We start from the raw sequence: 27,426 nt of genomic DNA on the forward strand, positions 1-27,426 counted from the left end.
CCACTTGTTGGAGACTGGAGCATCCCTCTGGCCAGCCTGGAGGGTTTGGAGACTGGGCAGGGGGGTCTGGGGTCTGTCCAAGGGGGTCAACCAGCCTCACACAGAGCCCAGGAGGACACTGCCTCTGATCCCTGTCCATGGGAGTGAATGCACACATTGTATGAAGAATCACAAGCTGAGAAAATTCAAAATAAGTAGTATTTAGTTTATCATAGAATGTGAATGTAAATGTAGAATCTAGGATTCTTAGTATATGGGGTTGAAGAGACAAGATGGAGGAATTGGGGAGTGGTCCTGTGCTCCTTGTTCTTGCTCTCGTCCCCCATTTTCTGCTGAGTTGGATCTCAAGGATTGGTTTAGAGTAGAAACAACATGTTAACATAGGTAGTAGGCATTGGTAAAATTTTGTAAATAAAAAATACGTCTTGGACAGTGGTTGGGTCAGGGGTACTGTACATAAGGTGCGGGGCTCTCTGATCCGCCCAGTCCAGCCGCGTGTCCTGCTCTGCTGGGGATGCCTTGCAGAGCTGAGAAAGAACTGAGATAATGAAGAATAAACAGCCTTGGAAACATGCACTGGTGGGCTCAGCTTGTGGCCTCTGCCTCCAGTGTGAAACACTTAGGGCAAAGAGAAGACGAAAAACCTTATTACCTCAGGGAACAGCAACCCCGAGGAGAATCTCAGGGAACAGCAACCCTGAGACCACTGACCCTGAGTCCTTACACAGCAAAGATTCTCTCGACACCCTCATGACGTCTACCAAAACAATGGCTCAGCCTGGTTTATGTGAACAGCACAACTACATATGCTGCCATTTAAGAACATAGAAATTTTAATATGAGATAAGAACAGTTATGTTCTTCCCTTGAAGTCACAATAGATTGTGACTGAACCTTCCTAAAACCTTGTATTAGTGGAGGAGGAGCAGAGTTTCTCAGCAAATACCAAAAAACCATTCCCAAACTTTGGATCCCCTGCTGTTTTGAGATGGATTTAGGGATTGCCTGTCTTTAAAAGGCAAAACAGTATTTGTTCAATGGCCTAAGAATTATAGATGAAAATAAGTTCTAGGTTTAGTCATAATTTTGGTGGCTCTGGTTCTGTACATGAACAGGTCTACTCAAATTAAGAAATTACTCCATTTAGTACATGGCATTTTAATATTTGATTAGTTTTCAGATTTTGAATAATGGCTTTTGTGACAGATGTGATGTGTCACATTTCTGGGCTTTTGGAAGGGAATAGTGAGTCTCATGACCTTTCCCTTCCCAAGAGCTGCTCGGCCACTGAATTCTGATGACACATGGTGCAAATAATTGTTTCAGCTAGGCTGGGTATTCCAAGCATGGCATTTCATATCCAGTTCACTTTTCAATGGTTTATTTGTAATTTAAACCACAGTTAAAGTTATCCAGCATTTGGCCACTAGGTCAGTAACAGATGACCCTTGCCAACAGCACAGTTTGCTTTGAAGGCCAGTATAAGTAGAAAACTGAGAATAAATTGGTGGGTTAAGAGGTTGTCTGCGGGAACTGATGCCCATCCTCTGTCCAAATGTCAGTTTTCAGACCGCAGTGCTGACCTTCCTCCCTGCTGCCCATGGCCTAAAGCAAAAGCACCTCGCTGTAGTCAGAGCTGAGTCCAAAAAAGAAGAAACTCTCAAAAAAAAAATCCTTTCAGCAAAAAAGAAAGGCTTCTTTGAAACAAGTCCTGATGCTCTCGCCTTCACCGCGGCCCCCAGCGCTGCACCAGCACCATCCAGCACACTTTGTGCTTCTGCTCTCAGATTCCATCCAGCCTGCTTTGTCCTGTCCGTGCTGGGAGCACCGGCCTGACCCGGGGCTGTCCCTCGGAGCCTTTCCCAGGGCAGCGCTCCCTAGGAGCTGCACTCCTCGCAGTGGCAGGAGAGGATGTAGCGGTAGGTGGCCGTGAGCCGCATGCCCCCGGAGCAGCGCAGCCTCATGGCCTTCAGCTTGGAGCTCTGCGGGCGGCAGCAGTGGCACGAGGAGCGGAAGGGCTGCTTCAGCACCGCGCTGAACGACACCAGCGGCTCCGAGCGCGACGTCTGGCTGCAGCGGCCCTCGCAGCGCGCCAGCAGCACCATCTGCCAAGGAGAGACAGCGTTAGGGGTGCTGGGGTGTGTGTTCAGCTGTGCTGAGCTCTGTGTCTCAGTGGTTCTTCTCTGTGTCCCCCAGCTCGATGGGTTAGGTGCAGTCCAGGCATGTCCCCTGTGGGACATGTTACATTCCCCTGTGGGAATTGTTTCTCCCCCCTCAGGAACCCCTAGAGCTTGGACCATGACCCTTCCTTCCCTTTCTGACCCCATTGGCTGACCCAAACTGCCCCTCCCTGGCAGGAGCTGAGAAAAGACCCTGTTCCTCTGTGCACGTGCTCTTTCCCTCTGGAGACCACCTGGAATAAACATCTTGATCTGCAGCTGAGGATCAGAGCCTCTTTTGGGTCCTTTTTCCTGTCTATGAAATATTCCTCCAAAGCCTTAAAAGGCCTGAGCTGGCTTGGAACTTTGGAAGGGTTAAAAAGGAGGATTTATTTCATCCCCGTTTTTTGTCTCTTTGTCTACCCCTCCTACCCCTGCCCTGTCCCTAGAAGCTTCTATCAGCTGTCCATGTTTCCCCTGACCCTGCCCAATGTTATGGGAAAAGCCCTGTCCGTCTGTCCTGGGGCCATTCCCCTGCTTGTTCCACACCCCGCACCCCTCGGGTTTAAGAGCGAGTGCGGGATTTGTTCCTTGCTCCTTTTCATCCCCCCATCGTGGGGAATAAAGGTCTCTGAGAAATCGTACAGAAAAGAGCCTTCTCTAGGCCTTGCTTGGAAGCCTAGACACCACGACACCCACTGCTGTAGAAGAACAGCCCTGTTCTGCTCCATTACCTGAACCTGCTGGCAGGTTTGGGATCGGCCCCTGGCACAGCCAGGAGTCAGAGCCAGCTGGGGTTGCACTGTGTCAGTGAGGAGACGTGTCCCCAACACAGAGCTGGCACTGCCGGTGGGTGCCAGCCTCCTTCCAGCCCTGCTGGGCTTCTGTCACTGAGGAAATGTGTCCCCAGCACAGAGCTGGCACCAGCCATGGGTGCCAGCCTCCTTCCAGCCCCGCTGGGCTTCTGTCACTGAGGAAATGTGTCCCCAGCACAGAGCTGGCACTGCTGGTGGGTGCCAGCCTCCTTCCAGCCCCACTGGGCTTCTGTCACTGAGGAAATGTGTCCCCAGCACAGAGCTGGCACTGCCGGTGGGTGCCAGCCTCCTTCCAGCCCCACTGGGCTTCTGTCACTGAGGAAATGTGTCCCCAGCACAGAGCTGGCACTGCCGGTGGGTGCAGCCTCCTTCCAGCCCCGGTGAGCTTCTGTAGCTGCACCCCAGCCCTGCGCCCTGCTTTGCCCCTGGGCTGTGTCTGAGAAAGTGGAGGGGAGAACATGGGCAGGAGGAAAAGCAAAGCTCCCCCTGAGACCCCTGGCACTGCCACCAGCAAGGACTGCAGGGGTGACCTTAGGGCTCCAGATGATCACAGCCAGCTTTGCTTTCCACACACCATGGCTGCACCTGAGGCTTGCTGGCCCCAGATCCGTGCCAGTCAAGCCCTTAAATCATCAGGCTGATTCTTTGGGTGGGTATTCACCAGTGTTTTGAGTATACTCACCAGTGATCAGCAGAACTGGTTCTCACCTCCCAAGTTTTGATATGTGAACACATAAAATAGAAATATAAAGAAGATGCCCCATTTAAAGAAGTGTGTTTCTACCTCACTCCTTTGACAAAGATCACCTTGAACACGTATTTGCAATTATACATCATTGCATCAGTTGTTGTATATATTTAAAATGCACTGCATAGCATAGGAGAGTGAAAATGTAAAAGAAGTTGAACTGGTTGCCAAACATGAGGATTCCCTAGTGAGATTTTCAAAAAAACAGTGTGGCTCCAGGTTTCTTCTTCTAAATTCAAATGTGAGCTATGACCAGAACAAGGTTACTTGCACAACAGGAGTCCCTAAGGAAGGAAAGTCCATGAGCAGTCACCTACTGACCAACAACCTCCTGAGCAGAGGAGATACAGCACTAAGCACTACATAAATCTTGGAAAGGACCCTCTAAAGCTCAGCAAATGATGTGCTAGAAACAGCTGTTACCACCTTGATAACGGGTGTTGTACAAGCCTGCACAGACTCCTTTACTTTCATAGGAACGGAAATATTAAATCCATGTCAGCTAATTTTGCTTAACCAACATAAACTTCAATATCAGCTTGTTATATAATCTAAAATAGGCAGTAAAACCATTGTAAGTCTTACTTGTAACCAAAAGAGAACATTGCATTTTAACCATGCTACAGAGCTCTTATGTTTTTTTTCCAGAAAATCTGAAAGAACAACTACAAGTGTGACAGCAAATACTTTAGTGTTAAACTAAAGCCCTTTTTGGGGTTACTTTCATTACACAAGCTCACCTGGCTGCAAATCTCTAAGTTTTGCAAGCACGTATATAGAATATTTAATTTTCTCTTTAGTCAGAGTTGTAAGGAAAGATGAGTCAAAAGAGAGAGAATATTCCTGAAATCAAGTAGGCAATGCTAGCACTGTCTGTGTCCATGGGAAAGGTTCTGATCATCCATTGTACAGTGCTTTAAAAATTTCTCTTCCAAGAGTACTTGCATGCTAAACGTTTTTCTTGAAAATTCATAAATGTATATTAACAACTGCACTTCCAGTCAACACAGGTGGCAAAGAAGATGTCTTCATGAGCTGGTGATCTGTGCTTGGCAGCATTTTGCTTCTTAGTTAGAGATGGACTTTTGTTGCTTTCTGACAAATCTGTCCTCCTTTAAGATTTGTAGCATAAATTTATGGTCTCCTTCCTGTGGTACTGCAACTTCATACATAAATTGAACTTCAGCTGTTTGTACTAATTAGGTGGGAGGGAAATTCCAGTGTATTGTTGAGTCACACCTATGCTCCTTAAGAGCAGAGTCTTTAGTGTAGAGAGAACATGAAAGGGACAATCAGTGCAGTGCTGCCACCCCATTACTCACAGATAAAGATTCACTTTTCTCCCCTTTGGTAAACAAACCTCACTTCCCAAGCAGGCAGCTAGTGGAGGTATCTATTTAAATACCAGCTATGCAGGTGTCTAATCCTGCCTGTACTGCAAAGGAAAGGAGCAGGTTGGGACATTTAACCCAATAATTTCCTTCCCAGCATCCTGACAGCTCCTGTTAGGTCCTCTGCTTTGACCAGTTCACCAAACTCTGCACTCTCTGTCACAGGCTGTTCCCAAATGTTTGGCTGAATCACAGAATTTACTGTGTTGGAACAGACTTTGGAGATCATCAATAAATTTTGGGGGTGAAGAGCAATCCAACAGTGCCCGACAACAGTTTGAAGGCTTCAAAGACAACAGGGTAGAACTCTCCTCAGGAGTGGTACAGGGGGGTGTACAACAGCCAGAAATTGCTTTTTGGGATGTCCAGAGTATCCCTAGAGTCTCTTCCAAGCAATCATTTCTATGATTTCAGCCCAAATGTGACAGCACACACTGTGCTGTAAGGTGGGGCTGACTTCTGATGGTTGAAGTCAGAGCTGGAAAAGTCAGTGACTTTAGTACTGTTACCCTAAGAATTTTTATGGCACACCTGTTCCTGTATCTGCAGGTACTTTCAGAAATGCCAATAAAAATAAAACATGCCCTCAAGAAGCTGGCAGGACTCGAGAAGACTTGTCCAGAGTAATTATAGGGTAGAATTATCTGATGTGCCAATATCTCTGTCTCAGTATATTTCTCATAAACAGCTGGCTCCCTAATGCAAACCCAGACAATATTTAGTCAATGTGCCATTGCAGTTATAATTTATAATTATAATTTATAATTCATAGTTTCTAAGTCTTGTCTTTAGAAACTTGTTTTAATCTGTGGAAGCTCTAATTTTAACCTGCAATTTTGCTGGCTGCTTAGTTTTTCATAAGATTAAGGTCAGTATTTATATAATGTAGAATCACACGATGTTGGGTTTATGCCTTGTTTTTAGATGACAGTGTAAACTCTTACCAATGGCACAAACCCAAGGTTATCAAGTTGAACTTTCAGGCTAAAAAAAAAAAAAAATCAAATTTCCCATTTTCATAGCTTTTGACCCTTCTGGGCTACTTAAAGTCATAACCAAAATTTACCTTCCTCTTCACAAATATAGAGCAGCACCAATGGATGTAGGCAGGTGTGCAAAAGAGTTGGAAATAGCAGTTCTTTGAAAGCTCTGCTTTGCCTTTTAATCAATTCACCAGCTGCTTATTGCTTCATGTACTATAGTGCAATAGAGATTATCACCTAAATAATTAGTAATGATATGATGGCATAGCACAAAGATACGGTGGGAGTGTATATATAGTAAAAACATGTGGGTATTTTATAACCTGACACCTCTTGGCTCCCCTCGGCCCCTGCACTGTGAGTTTGTGCAAGTCACCTTGCAAGGCTGGATGCAGAAGCACAGTGTCCTACAACAAGGGAAGCACGTGGGTCTGTGAGCAGCTAGGAAAGAATATCATTATTATCATTATCATTATCATTATCATTACCATTACCATTACCATTAGCATTACCATTACCATTACCATTATCAATCATTTTCATTATTATTTAAAATCAGTGGTCTCATAGGTACAAGAGAGCAACCTGAATGTGAGGCAATATTTGACTCTGATTGTTTGAGCTGTATTCTGGAAATCCAGAAGCTGTGAACTGGTTTGTTATTAATGGTGTTTGTAGTCCTCTTTTCTGCACCTTCAGCAGCAAGCTGAAGTCCAAAGCAGATGGGCTGAGATGCCTGAGAACAGATTTTCACACAGTTCCCTTGGCCTGGCTGCAAGCATTACTGAAAATCTCCTGAGCTACCTCAGGAGTAAATGTCTTCAAACATCTGTTAAATCTTTCTTCATCTGCTCTGTGTCTCCCTGGGCTGGATTCTTCAGTGTGAGGCTGTCAGTGGTAGCACACTTCTGGCACATCTGGACAAAGCACTTGTGACAGCCAAAACTGGAATTTAGGAGGCTCTGGGAGCAGTGAGAGAACCCAGCACAGTGATGGAGACCAGTGGGTCTCCCTGACAGAGGTCAGGGTAAATACAATATAGTCTGGAAAGGTAACACCTCATGAGTTGATACAAACATTTCCATGAAGACAAAGGAAAACGCTGCTTTTCTGGAACAAATGGCCCTCTTCCTTCCCTCTACTGTGTCTCTTTTGTACTTTTTGTTACTATAACAGACTGTGTTTCTAAAGGATTTGTAAAACTGTTTTCATCGCCTGCCTGAGGCCATGAGCAAAAGGGATTTTAATGATTAAATTATATTGGCTGGATGTTTAACAAAACTACTTCCCATGTGGGTACAATTGGCAGCTTCCACAGAGAACCACAGTGGACATAATCCTTTTTCAACCAGGACAGACAGCAAACATAATATGTCTTGAAATTTCTGAAGCCACTTTTAACTTCTATAACTCTACACTGCAACAAAAGGGAAAACATATGGAGAGAGTAAGGATATCTCAGTGAAACCAGTCTATCACCCCAAAAAAGGGCAAAGTCTCTGCTTGACTCTGTGAGTCCAAGCTTCCACAATGGAAACTTGGTGAAAACAAGAGGTACCACAATTCCCACAGCTACTCCCACAGAACTTTCCTTTTTTGTCTTGGTTACATTTTATCACTATATATATATAAACAGACTTTGCATCTAGTTTTAATTAGCATGTCTAATATTCCCCTGTGTTTATATGGTACTAGATCCAGAACAGAAGCTGTATGTCTACCAGAATGATCCAGATACCCAAGACCTTAAAACAAAAAAAAAAACCAACCTCAAACAAACAAAATGCCAAACAAACAAGCAAAATCCAATACAAAAACCCCAAACCAAACCAAAAGTGAAATAAATCTCCCAGTTGGGACTAAGGCCTTTTGAGAAGGATCAAGGGACTGTGAAGAAGCAGCTGATGGAGATATTCTCCCAAAAAAAAAAAAAAAACCAACCAAAACCAAAATAAACCCCAAACAAAAACAAAACAAAAAAAGAGCTTGAATTAAGAGAGTTTTCTAGGAAAATATCTCACTTTGTATGGAAACTTTTTTTAGTTTCCACTTCATGAGAAAGTCCATACAATTCACAGTATTGTTATAGAACAGTTCTTGAAACTGTTGTGGAATTTGGGAAGCCAAAACGTGTGATAATATTTTCAAAGATGATTTCCATTAAGGGCTTGATGTGAATATAATCACTGACTTTTGCAGCCAGAATTGCGAATGTTTATGTCAACAACTTTTTTTCCTCAAAGATCAGTTTTGAAATTATATGGTTTTCATTACAAGTCATTCTGTGTTCCTGTTTATATCAGCCACACTCCTAAAGGCCTGATTGCTTTTTTGCTTTTCTCTGTCATTGGGGATGCCCAAAAAAGTGAATTGTCAATGGATTCTCCCTTCCTTCCTTCCTTCCTTCCTTCCTTCCTGCCTTCCTTCCTTCCTGCCTTCCTGCCTTCCTGCCTTCCTGCCTTCCTGCCTTCCTGCCTTCCTGCCTTCCTGCCTTCCTGCCTTCCTTCCGCGCCTTCCTTCCGCGCCTTCCTTCCGCGCCTTCCTTCCTTCCGTGCCTTCCTTCCGCGCCTTCCTTCCCTCCTTCCCTCCTTCCTTCCTTCTCTCTTTCCTCTTCTTAAGTCTAACAGGTGATCAGGGAAGTGCAGAGAGGGGAGGACTGGTGGCACACAGACATCTGTAAATTAAAACCACCCACACACCTACACTTTGTCACTTTTGTCTCTTGCTGAAGTCAACTGCAATAAAATCAGTATTGCACAAAGAGATGCACCTCTGCAGTTCTCTGTGTTAATGCCACGTGTCTCCCAGGTGGTAGGGAGTTGTAGTCTAGCCTAGCCTAAAAGCAAATCAAAGGACCTCTCCTGAATCTCAAGTAGTGCATTATTTTACTGTTTGGATTCAGAAGAAGTAGGGCAAAAGTCTCTGGGCTCCCACTGCTGTGACTCAGGCATGGTTATGCAAAGCCAGGCAGACAGCACTGCTGAGGGAACAGTGTAAGGCAGCCCAGAGCAGAGCAGGCTCCCTGTGCCCAGTTTTGAGGCTGTCAGCCCCTCTCTGCTGAGCAGGCACAGGATGAGCCTGGCCGCAGAGGCTTGGCCAGGGCAGCAGCTCAGAGCCCCCAAGAAGGTGTTATTTTCTGTGGACACTTCTCTCTATGCATTTTTTTAGTTTTTATGATCTGCATCTGCCTGTGGCATTCCCTCACTCCTGCACTGATTATGGGAAGCAGGGAGCTCCTTCTGCACATCTGGGGGTGTCTGCAGCCAGCCCTGCATCCTCCCAGCTCTGCATCCTCTCTCGTTTAAATTCTCCCCAGATCCCTGCTGCTGGGGCTTGCCACCAGGCAGGCACCCCTCTTGTGACAAACCCTGTCACACACTGGCCTGCCATCCCTCTCTTACCCAGCACAGGGCTGGCACAAGCACTGGGGCTGGCAGTCCTTCCCTTTCCCTCATCCTGGGATGTGAGTGCCTGAGGCAAAGCCCCTTCCCATGGGACAGAGGAATGGCCCAGCCATCTGAACGTACAGACTGTGTTAACTCAGACAGAATAAATTAGGACAAGACAAAAGGGACCAGCAAGGATTTTCCCATTGTTCCTCCCAATTCTTTTTCTCCACAAAATGAAATAAATGGCTGTAGGCTACATGCACAGGCTGCTAAACCATTTTGACACAAAACTTTTCAGACTTGAAATCCCAAATGAATGTTGGTCTTGTGTTTCTGTCTGCTCTTAAGCCCTGCAGTTATCATCCAAGTGTCATTCTCAATGAAAACAAAGGCTTTGAAAAGGGCGTGGACAGTGAGAAATTAAGCAATGCCCTTCACAACCTTTTTTATTTACCATTTTACGGTTTGGTTCTTCATCTCAGTACTTCACCTGTAGTATCTATGAACTTGCTCCACATTAAACATTCACTTGGAGGATGGGGTGACCAGGGTGATCTAGACTTCCAAACTAGCCCCTCTCCTTGGGGCCATCAAGATGCCAAATGTGCTCCTTGAATCTTGTAATTTACTGCACGTGGGCTTTACTATCATGGTGAATTTCTCCTTTTGAAAAGGTGAAAATCGAGCCGAGAGCCTTTCTCTCCAGTCCCAATTCCTGTGTGCACAACACGGTGTCCTCACACCCGCGTGTCTCTGCTGCCGGATTCTGCCGGACGGGAATTTCCGTAGGGAAAATCACCCGGAATGGCTCGTTTGAACAACCCTTCCCGTGCTGGGAAGAGGCGAGGGGATGAGGGGAGGCCTTACCTTGGAGCTGCACTTGTAGAGGGGGTGGCTGATGGAGTCCACGTAGTGGTGCCTCATGCAGCGGCTGGGGTCCGAGTCCATCAGGAAGGCGCCGTCCGATTTACTGTCCGTGTCCCCCATCATCACCAGCAGCGACAGCATGGAAATCGAAGCCGCCAGTACATGATTTCCCATTGTCGAGGAACTTCTCGCTGGTAACAGCAGAGGGAGGTAGAGCATCAAAAACCCTCCGAATTCTGGGAGCCAGTTCCTTTCCAGGACGGTGAAAAGTCTGGTTTGAGTGTCTGAGCTGTCATTCTTCTTCTCAAGTTGGAGTCCGATGAGATTTTAATCCATCAAATAATCTCCTGCACAGGTGGAATAAAAGCAACATGAATAACAATCCTGAGCAAAAAGACCTCTGGAGAAAATAGACATAAATGATATTAAGGCACTCGGGACCTTTGCTAGCCAAAATACCTGCTCAGAGAGAGCATCGTTTGCAGTAGGTAAGTAGGTAGGGAATATGGCCTTAAGGAAGATGTCATGGTCTTGTTACTTTTAGCATTGTTCTATCATTTCAGGCAGAACCTTTTGACTTCTAACATCACAAGAGGTGCAATGCCATCCTTTTCCACTTGGTGATGACCCTATCGTGTCCCCCTCAAACCTGGTGATTAGTTACATCAGAATTTTCTGCAAATCAAGAAGACTCCCTGTCCACTCAAAGTGTCAAAGAGGGGCAAAGCTCGGCTGCCTTCTGCATTGCAGGTGGGAATGCCTGGCCCAGGCAGCTCATGGGAAGGCTGCAGGCAGCTCATGGGAAGGCTGCAGGCAGGCTGAGCTGTGGCTCTGGAGGCTGCCTGGCATCACCCTGTGCTGCAGAGACAAGGGACACCCCCAGCATGGGGGGATGCTGAAGGTCCAGGCCAAGGCAGGGGCAAAGTGATCCCCCAGAGGATTGCTGAGCCCTGACCTGCATGAGCAACCAGCCAGGGCTCTGGCTGAGCTGTCCTGCCTTCTGAGCACCAAACTCCCCTGCCCTCACATGGACAGGCTTTGCTTGCTTGCTTGTCAGGCAGCACTTGCTCGGCGTCAGTCTCTTCCCAGCTAATTAAAGAGCAGCACCTGAAAAATACATTTATTATTCCATAATGTCCAAGTAGTATTGCAGCTATCAATTGGGAAGACATACTTTCAGGTGGAGACATGTGGCTATCTACCCAGGCATCTGGGTTTCTGGTTCATGTTGGAGATCAGGAGGTTCCCCAGGAAACAGGTACAGGACAGCCTCTGAAACACTGCCCAGAGCTTTGTGCCAGCAGGGGAAGGAGAATATCTCCATCAGCTGCTTCTTCACAGTCCCTTGATCCTTCTCACAAAGCCCTTAGTCCCAACTGGGAGATTAATTTCACTTTTACTACAAGCAGACATAACTTGAAAGAGCTGTGAATTATCCATCTAAACAGAGCCCGAGGAAGGAGAGTCAAAGGATACTCATCAGTACAGTAAAAAGTGCAAAGACTTTCTGAAGAAACTTAAGATAAATCAGTTCCCTACTCACAAAGAAATGCTCCAGCAGAGCCCCTTGAGTATTTTAAGAGCTGATGTGTGCCTTTATTGCCTTATACAAGCCTCTTTCAAAACTGTTTTTTGTTTGCTGGCAGTCCTCTAAGCCGGCTGATACTCATCTCCCAAACAGCCTCCCCACCAGAGTGCTTGATGATTTGTATATTGCTTTACAGCCTCCTCCAGCACTTCTGTGAGGGGAGTGCCTAGCAGTGACAAACACTTCCAGAGTTCATCCAAGTTGGGATGGCGCTGATGTGACATCCAAAGTCTCCTGCTGGGAAGAAATATTATTAGGGATGCTCTGTGTGTCAGAGAGACAAAGATGCTCTGTGTATTGGACATTTTTGTTGTTGTTGTTTCAGGCTATTATCCATGTGCTTAAGTAGGAAAGGAAAAATTATGTGACTGTGGATTTAAATGAAAATATATATTTTTTCCCAGAGTCTGACACACAACCTGATATATTTTCCTCAGCAAATGGGGCATTAAAAACTTATTATGTCTTTGCAGTATAAAGAACTTAAACAAACAACGCTAAACACTTAGGATCTCAGATACATTTATGCACAGCCTCATTCATGTCAATAAATATCCCTCCAAACATTTCAGCAGCGTAGGAGAGAAATCTCTTGGTCATGGGAGCTGGGACAGACTCCCTCCCTGAAGTGAACTGTGCTACTCCAGTTCATGCAGATGATGCCCAAGGATTAGCTAACAGGAGGAGGGATGCACTATTTTTTTTCTCCATGTTTAACCTTTTACCTACATTCCTATTATTTTATAAAGAGGCTGACCAAAACATGCTGCTTGGCAAGGTCTCCCTCCAACATAGTTAATCATTATTACACACCCAGTAATTCCCTCTCTGTCCAAATAAATTTACTTGATATTAGACGGTCTCATTTCATGTGATATTACACCCAGGGATCCCCATTTCCCATTCTCTTCATCCCACTGTTAATTCTGTGCTTCTCTATCTCTCCATGGTTTTGATCAGTATGATTTAATACAGTGAGAGAAATCTGAAGTCCTGGCTCAGTTTTCAAAGGCTTATCTCCCTAGTTTTCTTCAGGAAATAATTGGATGACACAGAGTCTGCCTCATGAAAACTCTCTGAGAAAGACACAGGGAAAAGTGTGAGAAAAGGAACATGGCTGTACCTTCTTCAGGACAAGCACAGTACAAAAAGTATTAACACTTCCACAACCTTTTAAAATTGCCCTGATACTTCACTAACAAAGAAATGTAGCAGGTTTTGGTAACAAGACTTTGAAAGAAGTAAAAAGTATCACATATTTATAAGAAAAAAGAGAGAAAACCATTGTAAATATGATCCATCTCTTGTGAAGTAAGTGGTTACAGTTGTTTATAGATACACTGGTAAAATGTGTAGATATATTTCCTGACATACCTATGGGAAGCATGCACATAAATTTTTCAAGCACATATTCTATATATAACATACATGGAAGAAAAAGCCTTGGAGGGACATTTAAACACATTTGATTCTGTAAAAAAAAAAGTCAAAATATTTTCACTTAGATACATCACCATGATGAAGAATGCTGGCACGATATTTTCCATTCCCAGCTGATGTTGTGCAATTGCATTTCATTTGAACTTAGCATTATTATTATTATTAAGTTAAAAATCACATTCCTTTTAAAATGCTGTCTGAAATTGTAAAATCCTAGATAGCGCATGCTATCAGGATTGGCATAAGTAATTTCCAGTCTATATTTCTATCCAAAAAAACAGAAGCAAGTACAATTGTGATAATCAATCATCATTACAATGACATTCTGTTTCATTTGGAAAATACGCTTTTTTACTAAAATCAGCAATTCCACAGAGAACTTTTTTTTCTTCCATTTCAGCTGGTTTATTTTCTCACTTTCTTTTCATGCAAAAACTGTGGTAGATAGCTCATCTGCCAAGCTAAGAAAAAGGAAGACTAAACCCTCCCTCTTTAGAGCATCCTATAAAGGAAAAGATGCAAACATGACTTCATATGCTCAGGCTGAAATTTTGCACAAAAATATATGGCCTAACAGTGGATGAAAATCACTACTTCACTATTTTTTTAGAATTTACTGAGATATGATAAGTACATTTTGTTAGCAATGGCTTGGTTTCCTTTCCATTTAACTAGTTTTCAGGATTTCATAGAGACATAACATACTAAAGCTTGTTACAGCTGTTACCTAAAGCTGCTACAGCTGTTAACCTAAAAACTTCAGTGAAGAATAGAAGACATCCCAAAGAAAAAAAACATATTAACATACAGTTTAAGACTGTATTGCACATGACAAAGGTGCAAAGTTAGGGTTATTTTTCCAGCTCCACGTTCATATTAACTGCTTTCTGAATAATAAAGATTTCTTATCATAGTTTTAATACCATTTAGAGAGTGGTGAAGGCTAAGGTTTTGTTTTGCTTTAAGGACAGAAGAACATTCCATCATCTGGAATTATTTAGCCAGTCACTTTGTGAGAACGTAAACAGAAATTCCCTTTTTGCTATGTATCTTGGAAAAAATAAAGAGCTTAGCAAATTCTCCAAAGGTCCATTGGATCTGCACAGCTTTTACCCTGGGAGGCAGGAAGGGAGCAGAGGAAAAGCTTTTTCATGGGGTGCTTCTAGTAAGTTGTTCCCTGAGCCCCCCATGTTAGGCATGCATGTAGGTTCAGCTTGGCTTTCATGTGCTGGGCATTTTCTGTGTTTGAGACTCCTGCTTGAAGTTGAGGGCACAGTTTAAGTCACTCAATGCTTTTTGTGTTTTGGGGGCTGGCAAAATCCCCTTGAAGCAGTGGTGTGTGTATATAACTTAAGCCTAGCCTTGCATGCTGTGCCTATTTAGTAAACACAATTACTTGGATCCTACCATGTGGTTCCCTCAATCTGAATTTGTTATGTAAACAGAAGAGTTGCAAGAACACTCAGTTTCTCCAAACTCCAGACCTAAAAAAGTGTCACTAACCATGTATGTGTATATATACATGCCTGTGTGTCAATTCACTGCTGCTGTTCTGACAAAAAAAAAAAAAATAAAAAAGCCACAAAGTTCTTCATGAGTCGAAAATTAATTTCTCAAGAACTTTATGGAATTTAGAAAAGTTTTGATTTTCCAGGAAGATAAGAATTTGGAGGCTTCACTCTCCAAGATCCAAATTTGAGTGGAAACAACTGTGCTGGGCAAATTACTGTGTCAGGTTCCACAAGGGTTTGTTCTGCAGGGTTAAATTCTCCACTGCCATGACAAAGGCAGCATGGTCAGTTCCCAAAAATCCTGCAGCACCCACAGCACTCTGGTGGCTTCCAGCCCACTCAGACATCCCCACCACGCCTGGGGACAGCTTGGGAAGCACTGGGAGCTGTGGGACTGAATGGCACCCGTGACAATCTGAGCCATTCCAGAGAACAGCTCATGGAGTAGGAGAGGAAACCTCGAATTGGAGGCTGTGTCTGACCCTGCTTTCTGTAGAACCACCTCAGAGTCTTTGTCAGTTCCAGCATATCTTTTAGCTCTGTAGATAAATGCAATCATCTTCTTATATAGCTATTTTTATAGCATTTCTGTGCCAGCAGTGAAGGAGCTGGACTCTGGTGCATGCTATCAAAAATCCTCACTTCACTGAGTGGCCACATGGCAGCTGGGCAGCAGCAGGTGAACACAGGCAACCCCAGTTATCTGAGAAATGCCTCCACACAACGTTTGAACAGGTTGCTTCCCATCCTGAGGCAGGGCAAATACCAAACCAAGTATTTTGAGTGAGACCCTTGCAGGTCTAAATAAGTGAATGTTGCTCCAAGGTCTGGGTGTGCTAAAGAGGGTTTGCTCGACTGACATCCAGCTGTGCTGGAGATTGTGCCCTTCCATGCCAAGGGGAATGTCTTCATCCATGGAACAGGAGCTCCATCCACCCTTTACACAGCAGGGCAGTGTGTGCCTGCATGGAGGGTACACAAAAAACAAACACTCCTGCCAGAGCTGGCAGCAGCTGGTGGGCAAGAGGAGAGGGGAAGGGAAAAGGCAGTAAGAAGAAAAACAAGCTCAAAAGAAGGAAATTTAAGCCTCTTTGTCTGGTTGTCCACGGTAGAGAAGTCCATCTTCTGGTCCTACTAAGGCTGTGCTAAGAGAAACTCCTGGAAACCATTTTTTACTGTGAGACTTCCCTAAGTGTTGTCACATTTCAGGAGATGCATACCTGTGACTGTAAGCAGACTGAAAAAGAAAGAATAGGGAGACCACGGCATGTGAAGCACAAGAAGCAACATGGCAATTGCAGCAAACATAATGGAAGCACCCTGGGAGCCTCAGCACCCGTGGGATGAGCATAAATGGGATTGATTCCTGAGGCCCCAAAAGTGTTCCCGCTGCTGGGGACCCGGTGCATGAGGTGGAACAAATCCAGCTGAATGGCACTTGAGCTGTCTGAACTTCCCTCTGCTTTTGAAGTGCCCAAGAATATTTCCAGCCCTTCAGGTAGCAGCAGAGGGGGAGCAGGAGGTGCCTTCCTGCTCTGTGGTTGAAATAACAAACTCCAGTGGGTACTGCGGGCTGGCGCCCAGCCAGCAGACAGGCACAGGCCAGCATGGAGAAAAGGGTTTAATACACTCACAAAGAATAACTGCTGGGGGACAAAAGAGTGCTTGTATTTTTATTCTTTCCTTTTCCTGCTTCCAGGAAGCTTTAAATAGATTGATTAGGGGCATGCATGGGATATCTCTCTAATGAGGGAGTAGAGCCTTTTAATGGTGATGCCAGCCTGGGATTCTTTCTTTATTCTTGTGTCTCGCTGAATATCAGAGCAGTCATGGTCTCGAGTCTCAGACAGCAGAGGAATACAATTTTCCACTCAGTCATCCATCCAGAGGGTGCTGGATGGGATTACTCATCGGTGAAGCACCAGGTGCAGAGCTGAGCAGTCTAGGGCTGCCCATCCCTCTCAGGAGGCAAACCAGCAAGGGTGGCTGCTGGCTGCAGTGCAAGTGTTCCCAGCCAAGCATTAGCTATAGGATTTGCTTCAGTAATTACCTCTACTTCAGTCTTATGACCCAACATGAGGCAAAATTACTCTTGGCCAAATTACAAGTTGCTGAGAGGTCTAGGGCATTCAGGCATGCGTCCTCTACCTGTTGGAGGGTGTTACAAGCAGGTGAGCAGTTTTTCTTCTCTGTCTTTTGGATATTTTCCAGCGAACTCAAAGGCCTGTAGTTATCAATAGATGCAGGAGTAGGAATGGGTCTTTTTATTCTTTAACACTAAGCAAACACATCCCTGCCACTGGGACCAGCAGAGAGCGTTATGCATGCCGGAGACAGCACATGATTGAAGGGGATGTTCCCTCTCTTCTGACCCCAGGGGCAAAATCCTTTCCTCTTTTACACACAGGCAACATTCAGACCACCATCCATATACCTCATCCTCTGATAATTAGGGAACCTAAATATTTGGCTCATGGTAACAATTCTGTGTCTTCTAACAAGGGGAGCAGCGCTGCCCTAGGTCCCGCTCCCTTTGAGCTGTGCTGCTATGACAGCAATGTGATTGTCACTGCCATGGTATGCTTAACCTTTGCCAAACCAGAGCTGAGGCATTAACTCAGATCCTCAACCCACATGTCTTAAAGGGCAACATAACCTGTGCTGCCTCGGCCCGACACAGTCTGCAGCTCAGTAATAACAAGCACGAAAATGTGACAAGCATGAGCCGTAAAAATGATTGATGCAACTAGAAAAATAACAAAGAGAAGCTGAAAAATAGCAATGAGGAGGAGGAATTCCTGGGACCGGTATCTCCATGGCACCAGCAGCCCCCTACCCTCACACCAGAAGAGAGGCTACACTCTCCTGTAGTAGAAAGGATCTCCATGCCACACAATGAAATTCCAGCAAACAGGACAAGGACTGATGGTGTCTGGAAGAGGCAGTGCCACTGCTACCCAGCTAATAGTTTGAATTAGATTATGTGAGAAAAGGAGGAATATATAGACGACCAGCTGCTCAAAGGCTTATTACAACCTTGCTTTTATTGTTCTGCTAAGTTAGAGGTGGGGCATCAGAGGGATTCCTAACATACCACTACTGAGAAATTTTAATATGTTCCACACTGACACATATAAAAAGGAAATAACAGCTGATCATAGCCAGCAGAGACTGCAATATCTCTTCATATGCATGCACAGAAGTGTGCTCAAAGTGGGGTGCTCTTGGCTCAGACACCTGAGCTAACCTGACCCAACTAAACCATTCTCCTGCCACTGAGTTGAGTTTCAGCAAAAGGACGGTCAAGTGTGAAGTCAGGCAGCAGAAAAAAAGGTGATCTGGACATGGCTATCCACCCCATCCCAACATGGAGAAGGGCAAGGGAGCTGAGAGGCAGAACACTTAACACTGATGAAAAGAAACACGTGTTTACACAAGCGACAATGATCCGGGGGAACAAGATATCACCGAGGGCAAAAGTTTAGCTGGGCTCAGCGAAAGGACCTGTTGTGTTTGGGGGGGTTACAGTCACAGGGGCTTCACTTCTGAAGAGTTTTTGGAAGGGTTGTAAACCCTCAGGACTCTGGGTTCAGTGGATGGTGTTAGGGAAAAAATCCTTCGCCCCAGCAAGTTACCCCGGAGCTGCTGCCACAGGATCTTTGTGTCTTCCTTTGATGTGGCCGCTTCCAGAGGTGGATTGCTCAAATAACAGGAGGCTACAGTCTCACATAGCAAAACCTTCCTAAAACTCCGAGGGAAAAGCCTCTCCTCATACTCAGAAGGAGTATGAGACAGAGAAATTTGTAATACTTATAAGACAACTATCAAATGTTTATAATTGTAATTACAATAGTGATTAGGCGGTGGGGAGGGGGAAAGAGAGGATTTTGTTTTCTTTCAGTTAAACAAATAATCCACCAGACAAGCTGCAAAAATGAATGTCTCAGTGGTTTCATGCAAGTTTTGCCATAGTCAATTCACTCCAAGTTCCAAGGACAACCTTGAGAACTTCCTAGTGCATCTGAGAACAGAGAAGCCAGGACAGGAGCAAAGCCCCAGGAGAAATGGAGAATGGAGCCAATCGTGGGAGGACTCCCTGTCAAATGAGTCACAGCAGGCATCAGTGTGGGCTGCCAAGGAGGAGGCTTCTTTCCCTCCCACCTGGGCAAGAGAGACTGCAGTCCTGGCCAGGCAAGAATATGCAGGTGCTACCACAAACCTCAGTGGTGTGCAAGGGATGGTTCCAGTGGGGCAGGTGGCTTTTGTGGAAATCAGCCATGCCCAAGGAGCTACCTGGGGTACTGCTGCTGCAAACTGTACCCAAGGATGTCCATAACAAAGATCCTGCTCTGCAAAGGCCAGCACACATCAATCTGATCCAAACCAGGCACTGCACAGACCCAGGAAGCCTACATGGGACACCTTCAGCTAGAGAAATGAGCCTGTAACTAATCATCAGCAGCCCCTAATTACACCCTGTCCCTAAATCAAATTATATTTTACTTTGTGAGCTTGAAATATCTATTTCTTCCCCATTTGTTTTTAACTGGAAAGTCTTAAAGCATTGTTTTATAATACAAAATAAGATTTCATTAGCATCAAGAGCATATCAGTGTATATATAAGTCACACTGGGAATCCCTGATTCAAGATGATAAGTAGTTACTCACAAATAGTGCTATTAAGGTCCAGGAAATTATTCATGTGTATAACTACTCATAAATATGAGTAAGGTCCCACAGCAAGAGCAAAAGTGAGCATTATTAGTAATTCAAAAGGAAGGGAAAAATAATAGGTACAGGTCCTAAAATGTAGATATTCTTATATTTTTTGAGGAGGAACAAATAACAGCACAGTGATTATTACAGCCACACATTGCCACACCAGGCAGCTGGGTTGCTTCTATTAGAAAACAACTTTGCAATAAAGTACTGATTTCAAGGGAGATTGTCCCCACCATTGGTTTTACATAATCATTTGCCTTCAAGTGAGTTTGTCCTATTACTGCTTTTGAAAGACTTTTTCCCAGTCCTTTTTCAACAGGCAGAGTTCTTCCCTCTCAGCCACGTCTATAAAGCTTTAGGAGCTGTAAGCAACATGTAGCATATAGGAAATATATTTTTAATCTCTAAAGAGCTGCAGGAACGTTAAGGAGTTACTTTTCTCTCCCAGACAGAAAAAAATAAGGGGAGACTATAGGAGAAATTTTAATGAAATTGCAGCGTAGGATAAGAAATCTGCCTGGCAGTCCCACGAGTCAGTGAACACACACATACATATATATATATATATACACACACCACCCCATCTTGGAAATCCAGATCTGTCTCAAGAAAATCCCCCCCTCCCAGCACACACTGTGACACTGCAGCAGCAGCTAACCCCGTCCTGAGACTGGTCTCCTTCCTAACTCTGCTCTTTGCTGCCGGACCCATCCACTTGACCTTCCAGGGGAGGAATTCACTCACCTGAACCCCGGCAGGGAGCGGGGGCAGTGTCCGTGCCCGAGCCCCGCAGTGACACTAGGCTGGCACTCGGTCACCGCGCTCACCAAACCCTTCTGCGGTCCCGGAGAAGCAGAGAGCAGTCGTGCTGGTGCCTCTGGCGCTGACACACGGGGGAATGATGTGCCGGGAAGGGAGGAGAGCCTCCCTCCCCGCTCGGGCGGGCGGGCCGGGGTCGCGCAGCATCCTCCGTGTCAGCAGAGCCGCTCCGCGGGGCAGCCCCGAGCACAGCCCCCAGCACAGCCCGGCCCAGGGGCTTCCCCCACGGCTCCCAGCCAATACAAGAGGGCGTGTTAGATCTGTCCTGAGCCACCACCAGCGCTGTCCGCTCCGTCGGAAAGCCCCGCGGAAGTTTGGATAAACATTAATGCGCGAATTCGGAGCGCTCCCGCGAAGAGTGAGACGCGAAGCTGGAAATAAAAGTTGCCTGTTGTTTCAGGTTATTCTGAGCGCTCCGGCAGATGACTGGCAAGAGAACAGCAGGCGTAAGTGGTGATAGAAGTAAACAGCCCAACTTTAAAGTGGCGGGCTTGCCCGTGCCCACAGAGCCCTGTTGTGGTGGGACAAAGAGGTGCTGGCCACGCCAGCGCTCCGGTGAATTCAGGGCACAGCCCGGCGTGTCCATTCTCTCCAGACACACAGCCCTGGCCAGCACAGAGCTGCAGACTGCAGCTCAGCATGCTCACAGGAATAGGTGTTCAGCCAAGTTGCTCAGAATCACCCCGGGCTACCTATTTGACCACATGCAGGCAACCTTCAGACAGGAGATAAGGACACAAGGATAAGGAGACACAAGGACTAGAGCTGTGTTGATTCCATTTAAACGCAGTTTAATTTAAAAAACGGTACAAGGACAACATGTCTTTGTCAGATAAAGAGATTAAGCACTCAGTTTAAGTCCATGTAATACTCAAAATCTGCAGGAATCTCTTATTTGCATGCTTACCTTTGGAAAATGCACCACTCCGTCCTTCCCTCGAACTCTTCGGAGAGCTAAAAGAGGTCCTGTTGCTTCCAAATGCCTTTGTTCTTCTGTCCCTCCATCACATGGCTTGCCTTTTATATTTGCAACACACAAAAGTTAGGGCTGTTGTTTAAGAGAGAGAGGGAGAGAGGGGGAATGTCAAATGGAAAAGTGCCATTGCAGCCATATATCAATCAGGGCGGCAGCAGCAGCAGCTCCCTGGCAAATGGGAATTCCACAGAAATGTGAAGCCCTTGTTATCTGAGAAATCACAAAACACCACCAGCCAAGCTCCCCTCTGCAGGCACTTCTTATTATTGGCAAGCCAGGAAATAGAAGGAAACGTAGGCGCTTTTTTAATTGCTGTTATTGTGTCAGATCTGGAGATAAGGACGCTGTGGCATGTGTAAGCCAGTGGAATAGAAATCCTGAATCAAATTCCTCCCTAAACAAATGCACTGTGTGCAAGATAAAGCAAACCACTGGGAAGCAAGGTAATGGAGCTAAGTGAAGAACCTGACAGTAATGATTTCAAGAATTTGATAACTGTTTGCACTTGGAAAATATCCATAGAAAAGCTACCTGCTCCCTGGATTACTCATTAATCCCTCTTTTTATTCTGACCAGTTTTTCTTAGGCTTTTTTAAACTGTGATTGATCTCAGATAGCCTTAATTCAAGCTGTGCTGCTTCACTACAATTGGTCAACTAAATCATCTGACATTCCCTGGCTCTCCAGATGGGTAAGCAGGCAAGCATTTTCTGTATAAATGCTTTTCTCCAAATCTGCAATTCCCTTGCTTCAGGCAACCTGCCCTGAAATTCTGAACTTTCTGTTAAATAAACTCAGAAGTTTGCTCAGAGGAAAAAAAACCCATTGTCTTTCTACTTTACACATCTTTCTCTGAAGAATGCCAAGTTTGAAAGAAGCTCTTCTTAAAATATTTTATCAAATATTATGGGTGTATGCAAAAATAAAAATAAAATAAATAAAATAAATAAAAGGAAAAAGAAAAAAATGCCCTGAGAGGCTGAAGGCAGGCTCCATCCACTGGAAAACCCCACTTACAACAAGCACATCACAGCTCTGGATGAACCAAACCCTCTTCACCACAGAGGAGGGTGTTTCCCTTCCCTGTGAAGTGCCCCCTGGTCATCCTGCATCCAGCACAGACCTAAGCTGGTTAATTAAAAAATAGGCAACATAGCTGGCCATTCACAAGCTGGATCTGTTCAGAGGCACTGGCCAGCAGATGGACAGGGTTCTGTGTCGATTGTGTTTGAACTCTAAAGGAAAGTTGGTATTTGATGGATGATGTTATTAGCTAAATGTCTTATGTGGTATAAGATCAAAGAACAGATGGGAATTATGCCTTAAAAATAGAATAATCTATAAGGGGAATGGCTTTTAGATGAGTAAGCATCATGGAAACAATAAAGGAGACTTTCTCTGGCTTGCTTTGCTGCTCAGCCAGGTTTGACTGGTGGGATAAACAAACAACTTAGGTCCGGAATTCTTAAGATGTGAGTTTTGCTGCACATTTTCCCCTTCATATTCAGTGTTTACATTGTTTTGCCTCTTGAGTCAATCTTGTGTTTCTCTTCCTGACCAAATGTGTCCCAGCTCTCTGTTCCCTCTGAGGTCACCCAGGGTGGGCGGTGGCAAAGCTCATCAGTGCCTTCACCTCGCTGTGACCACAGAGTGAGACTGCTGCTGTGGCACAGCACTCACCTCAGACAGAGAGCACACCTCTTAAATTTAGCCAACACCCTCCTTTAAAATGAAGGCTATTTGCCCTGTGGTCATTGCACTGCTGTGTCGTCTGTCTTTTTCCACTGGCAAGAAAGTTATTTAAATACTCTGGTTACTTTCACTAAGAACCTCCCACATGCAAGACAAAGCAGCTTCTGGATGAAATCCTCCAGGACACAGTGGATATCCTACTCATGGTCCTCCCTGAAAATGGTGCTTTAGGGTTTTGTTACTGGCACCACTCAGGCTTCTTGTCTTTGTGTCATCTGCAGATGACAATATCTGTATTATTTTTTTTGGTTGGGTGCTAAGCATACTCATCAATAATTCCTCAAACAGTGGTATTTTTGAGATGTAGTGCTCAGCAGTTTGCTACCACAACATAAATACTTAGTACAGGAAAATCAGCAAAAGTGGCTTTCAATTTTTTTTTTATCTTCAGCTTCCAGACTCTGTTTGGCAGCCAGTAGAAGTTAATCAGCAATTAATTGACTGCACAGCCTGGTGACTTATAAACTGACGCTCTCATTTGTGGCCTTCTGAATGAACTTGCACATGATCACAAGCACAAAAGTAGAAACATCTAATATAGCCTCCCCCCAACTCAAGAACACTGTGGCCCATAACTTTTTCATAGCTGTTCATAAATCTTTAGCCTCTCTCAAATGCTTTGACTTAATCTCACCCATAAAACCAGACATTTCGAAGAAACAAATAAAAGCAGAAAGAACAGGAGCTCAGAGCTCAGTTTTCAAAGACCACTAGACATCTGAGATGACCCCAGATATGAGATAATATTTCCAGAAGATTTAAGGTATTCTGCTCCCATCAGTTATGATCTGAGTTCCCTTCAAAAGAGGCTTATCTCACTTAGAAGTATTGGCCTGAAAACTAAATTTAGGCACTTCCAGAAGCAAATGTAGTTTCCATTCCAAATTACTTTCAGTATAGGCCCAATTCAGATTGACATCAGTGGCAGTTTTTCCCTCAGTGACCAACCATAGACATTCTGCTGATTCAGTTGAACTAAATATATGTATATATATTTTTTAAATAGAGAATCAGGTGAGATAAATCTCTCCCTTTGTAATCTCAGGATGTAATTTCTGAGAGATGGAGAGCCACTATTTCATGGAGTTCTACCAGCCTCCCTAGTTCAGTCCCCATAAAATGTATTGGAGGACCTGTACCCTATTCTTTATTCCACCATCACCATATGAGCTACAAGGCTCATGCTTGTCCTTAGAAAAACATTGGATTACCATTAGCTGCAGTTCAGTGGGACCCAAATGTTTGCCCTGTTGGCATCATCAACCCCCGTGTTCCTTCTTCAAAGGAGCAGGATTTCACCTCTCCATCATGCAATTCATTCAGACTTGTGCAGAAAACTCAATATTTCATTTTCACCTTAGGGGTTTCCCAGTGCTGCCTCTCTGTAGTGTCCCCCAGGCAATTTTGACATTCTGAGACAGCAGGTAACAGACCTCCAGATCATCAAAGGTGCTGTCAGAACAGGCATTGCTTGGTGTCTGTGCTGGTAGTGTCTGCAAGGACCAGGAGAGGAGTACAAACCCAAGGACAACCTTTAAATGTGGATACACACTCATGCACAGACATAAACATTGCACCCTTTTGCTGGCAGCAGTTGGAGGGAGTGGGAAGCACAGGAATGCAGTTCAGGGAAAGGCCATGCTTTGTTCCATTATTGAATTGATGAAGGAGGGTTTATATTTGGGGATTGGCCATCAGTATTCCTCTCATAACTGTGAATGTAGGAGGAACTGAAAGCATTGTAATGGCAATCTACAGCAACAAAAAATTGTAATACTTATATAATTAACTCATACTTTGTAGATGTAAGAGGTACTCAGAATTCTTAGGGGAAGTTTTCTATCATTTTATTAATAAAAATAAACATTAGGCAAATAATTTTCCCAATAAATGAAACTACATAACCAGATACAGGAATGAAGGAGCAGGTGGCACAAAAGTCTGTTTAGACACTCAGTGCTTTTCATCTTTCTCCCCATGGTGCTTTATCTCGGATTTGTTATGCAAGGATATTTAAATACCTAAACACACATAATCTTCTGTAAACTAAATGGGTCTCTTCTTTCAGTGTTTACGTGTATTAATGAATGTGTGTTGTTAAGAGACAGTAAATGGAAATGTTTATTCAGTGATTTACACAAATGCCGTTATTACAGCCAGGCTCCCATCATCTGGGGATAAGGCTGCTAGGGAGAAGTCTGTGAAAATTAGGTCTAAATTATATGCTGATTAATTTTAAGACAGAAAGGCATATTGCTTAGCCTTTAAGCTGACTTGAAAATGCAGCTGCAGAAGGACCAGGAGTTGGTGTCCTCCTCCTGCAGGACGCCTGGTGGGATCACTTCCTCTGAGGTGTGCTGCACACAAGGCACAAACTACTGTGGACTATCAGTGCTTAAAACAGACAAGCTGAGGAGCCTGGCAATGTAAACAATGTGCCAAGGGGAGATCCTGGATGAGGAATGTCTTGACCGTGTCTGGGGGAGAGGGGGGCAATGCAGAGGTGTGGGAAGGTTTTTGGGAGTGATGCAGGCACACAGTGTCACTGCCCTGCCCTCGAGTCACAGCCAGGCTGACCTGAACTCACCAAGGGCCCCAATGGATGGTTTGTAAAGGACAAGTGAAGAAACCTGGCTTCCTACATGTTTTTACCTATGCCCCTCATGGTTACCCACTCAGGTTTCTCCCCTACATAACCATCAGCTCCTTGAGCCCCACATCTGTTGACCGTCTGTAGTTAAACTCTTTGTCCTTTGCTCCCTCCCACAATTTTTTCAGCTCTTTTTGAAAGCCCCTACAAGACTGCTGGCTGAGCAAGGGGCAGCACACCCTCACTGAACAGCAAACACATCCTGTGGCTTCTCACCTCCTCAGGCAGCAAACTCTGGGTGCTTTGGTCTCCCTCTGCAGGACAGATGCAACATTCCTGCCCAAGCACCACACCTTCTCACACGCCCAAGAAATTGTCCAGAGACTTAGTTTTCTCTGTGAGATCTCAGCCTTGCTGTTAAAATTGTTTTAATTTGAGCAGCTGGATGAAAATCTGCAGGGAGACAATTAACATCAGGGGCAAGAGACAAAAGGCAACCCAATTCTACAAGAAACTTGTAAATAAGAGAGTAAAAATATCTGTTCTAGCTTCAGGATGCTGAAAGGTGGAGTGCCTTAGAAGAGATTGTTGTCACCCTGATCCCTGTCCCCATCCCCTTTGGAGTGACTGGCTGCACCCCTCTGCTGTCCTTTACCACTACTTTACACCTATGGGAGAAAGAGAAAATCTACTGTGTCTCCCTGAATTTCAACATCATGGATCAACAGTTCTGTGGATACTTGTGAGGTTTATCCACCCTCTCTGCAGGCAGCTGTCTCAGCTGGGCTCCTCTCCCTGTCAGTGGAAACCACAAGCAGGCACTGTCTGAAGGGCTGCCCATTTTCTCGTGGTGGGATGAGATGGAACCAATAGTCAACCTGATCTGCTCATCCAGCTGTTGAACACCTTGGATAGGGCAGATGAATTCCACCTTCAAGGTTGTTTGAAATGATCCTACAAGCATGTGCAGTATTAGCTTAACATACCAGCAACAATCTGCAGTTGCACGTAGGTCAGTGTTAAATATCACACTTTTGCGAGGCTGCAGGGAAAGTTTTGCATCAGACCCCGTGGGATAATGACACTTGATGTGCAGTGTGCAATTTGCAGCATATGTTTTTCAAGTGAGAGAGAAAGGATCTCTCTGTGAAAACTTATGTCAGATGTTTATCTGAGTGCCAAAGGATGTGGAAGCTTCCATGTGGAAATTTCTCCAGCATTTGTATCTCCACATCCCCAGTGGGTGAAGCTGGGTGCACCTTGGGCATCCACACTGGCCTCTCTACCCCCTTATCCCAAACCACAAACAATAGCATTTCTGCTGATTCCTCTTCTCAAGAGGTCGGCGTTTGTCAGAAAGTCCTAAAGAGCACCCAGTGGCACAGCTGGAGATTTTGGATTAATACAGACTGGGGGTTAAGGATTCTAAATGTGGGTTGAAGTAGCTTCCCTCGCAAGGGTCAGATTCCGAGGGCTCCCTTGAAGCTTGCAGGCCATTGAGCAGCAAACTGCAGCTTCATTTCTAGGATGGCTTGCAAAAGATGGAGAAAACTCTAAGGTAGTAGGAATATCTCCACTCAGCTGAGAAAAGCATCATTGCCTTCCTCAGGATGATATCAAGTTATGATTGTGGTTTGAACAATATTTCCATAATGACAAAAAATACCCATAAATT

At 44.9% G+C, this 27,426-nt stretch overlaps 1 protein-coding gene across 4 annotated transcripts; it reads right to left on the bottom strand.

The window, feature by feature from the left end:
- Nucleotides 1-292: 292 nt before the first annotated feature.
- NDP (norrin cystine knot growth factor NDP) lies at nucleotides 293-21,636 on the bottom strand. Of its 4 annotated transcripts, XM_063393053.1 has the most exons (5): nucleotides 21,341-21,636; nucleotides 20,359-20,859; nucleotides 11,380-11,459; nucleotides 10,353-10,699; nucleotides 293-2,105 (listed from the first exon to the last, which is right to left on the bottom strand). In XM_063393053.1, the coding sequence occupies exons 4-5, from the start codon at nucleotides 10,569-10,571 to the stop codon at nucleotides 1,878-1,880; spliced, it is 447 nt and encodes a 148-aa protein (XP_063249123.1). In that variant the 5' UTR covers nucleotides 10,572-10,699; nucleotides 11,380-11,459; nucleotides 20,359-20,859; nucleotides 21,341-21,636; the 3' UTR covers nucleotides 293-1,877. The 4 variants fall into 4 exon arrangements, with proteins under 4 accessions (XP_063249123.1, XP_063249122.1, XP_063249121.1 ...); XM_063393052.1 differs by lacking the exon at nucleotides 11,380-11,459 and having other exon boundaries at nucleotides 20,359-20,804; XM_063393051.1 differs by lacking the exon at nucleotides 11,380-11,459.
- Nucleotides 21,637-27,426: the final 5,790 nt, after the last annotated feature.

This window comes from Prinia subflava, chromosome 3 (assembly GCF_021018805.1).
Source record: "Prinia subflava isolate CZ2003 ecotype Zambia chromosome 3, Cam_Psub_1.2, whole genome shotgun sequence".
In the NCBI taxonomy this organism is placed as follows: Eukaryota; Metazoa; Chordata; class Aves; order Passeriformes; family Cisticolidae; genus Prinia; species Prinia subflava.

What these genes read in the sequence shown, in the direction of transcription:
- NDP (XM_063393054.1), bottom strand. Translation starts at nt 10,571, where the DNA reads ATGCTCTACCTCCCTCTGCTGTTACCAGCGAGAAGTTCCTCGACAATG. An exon ending in TCTACAAGTGCAGCTCCAAG is followed by an intron (nt 2,106 to 10,352) that starts GTAAGGCCTCCC and finishes TCTCCTTGGCAG; the next exon opens with ATGGTGCTGCTGGCGCGCTG.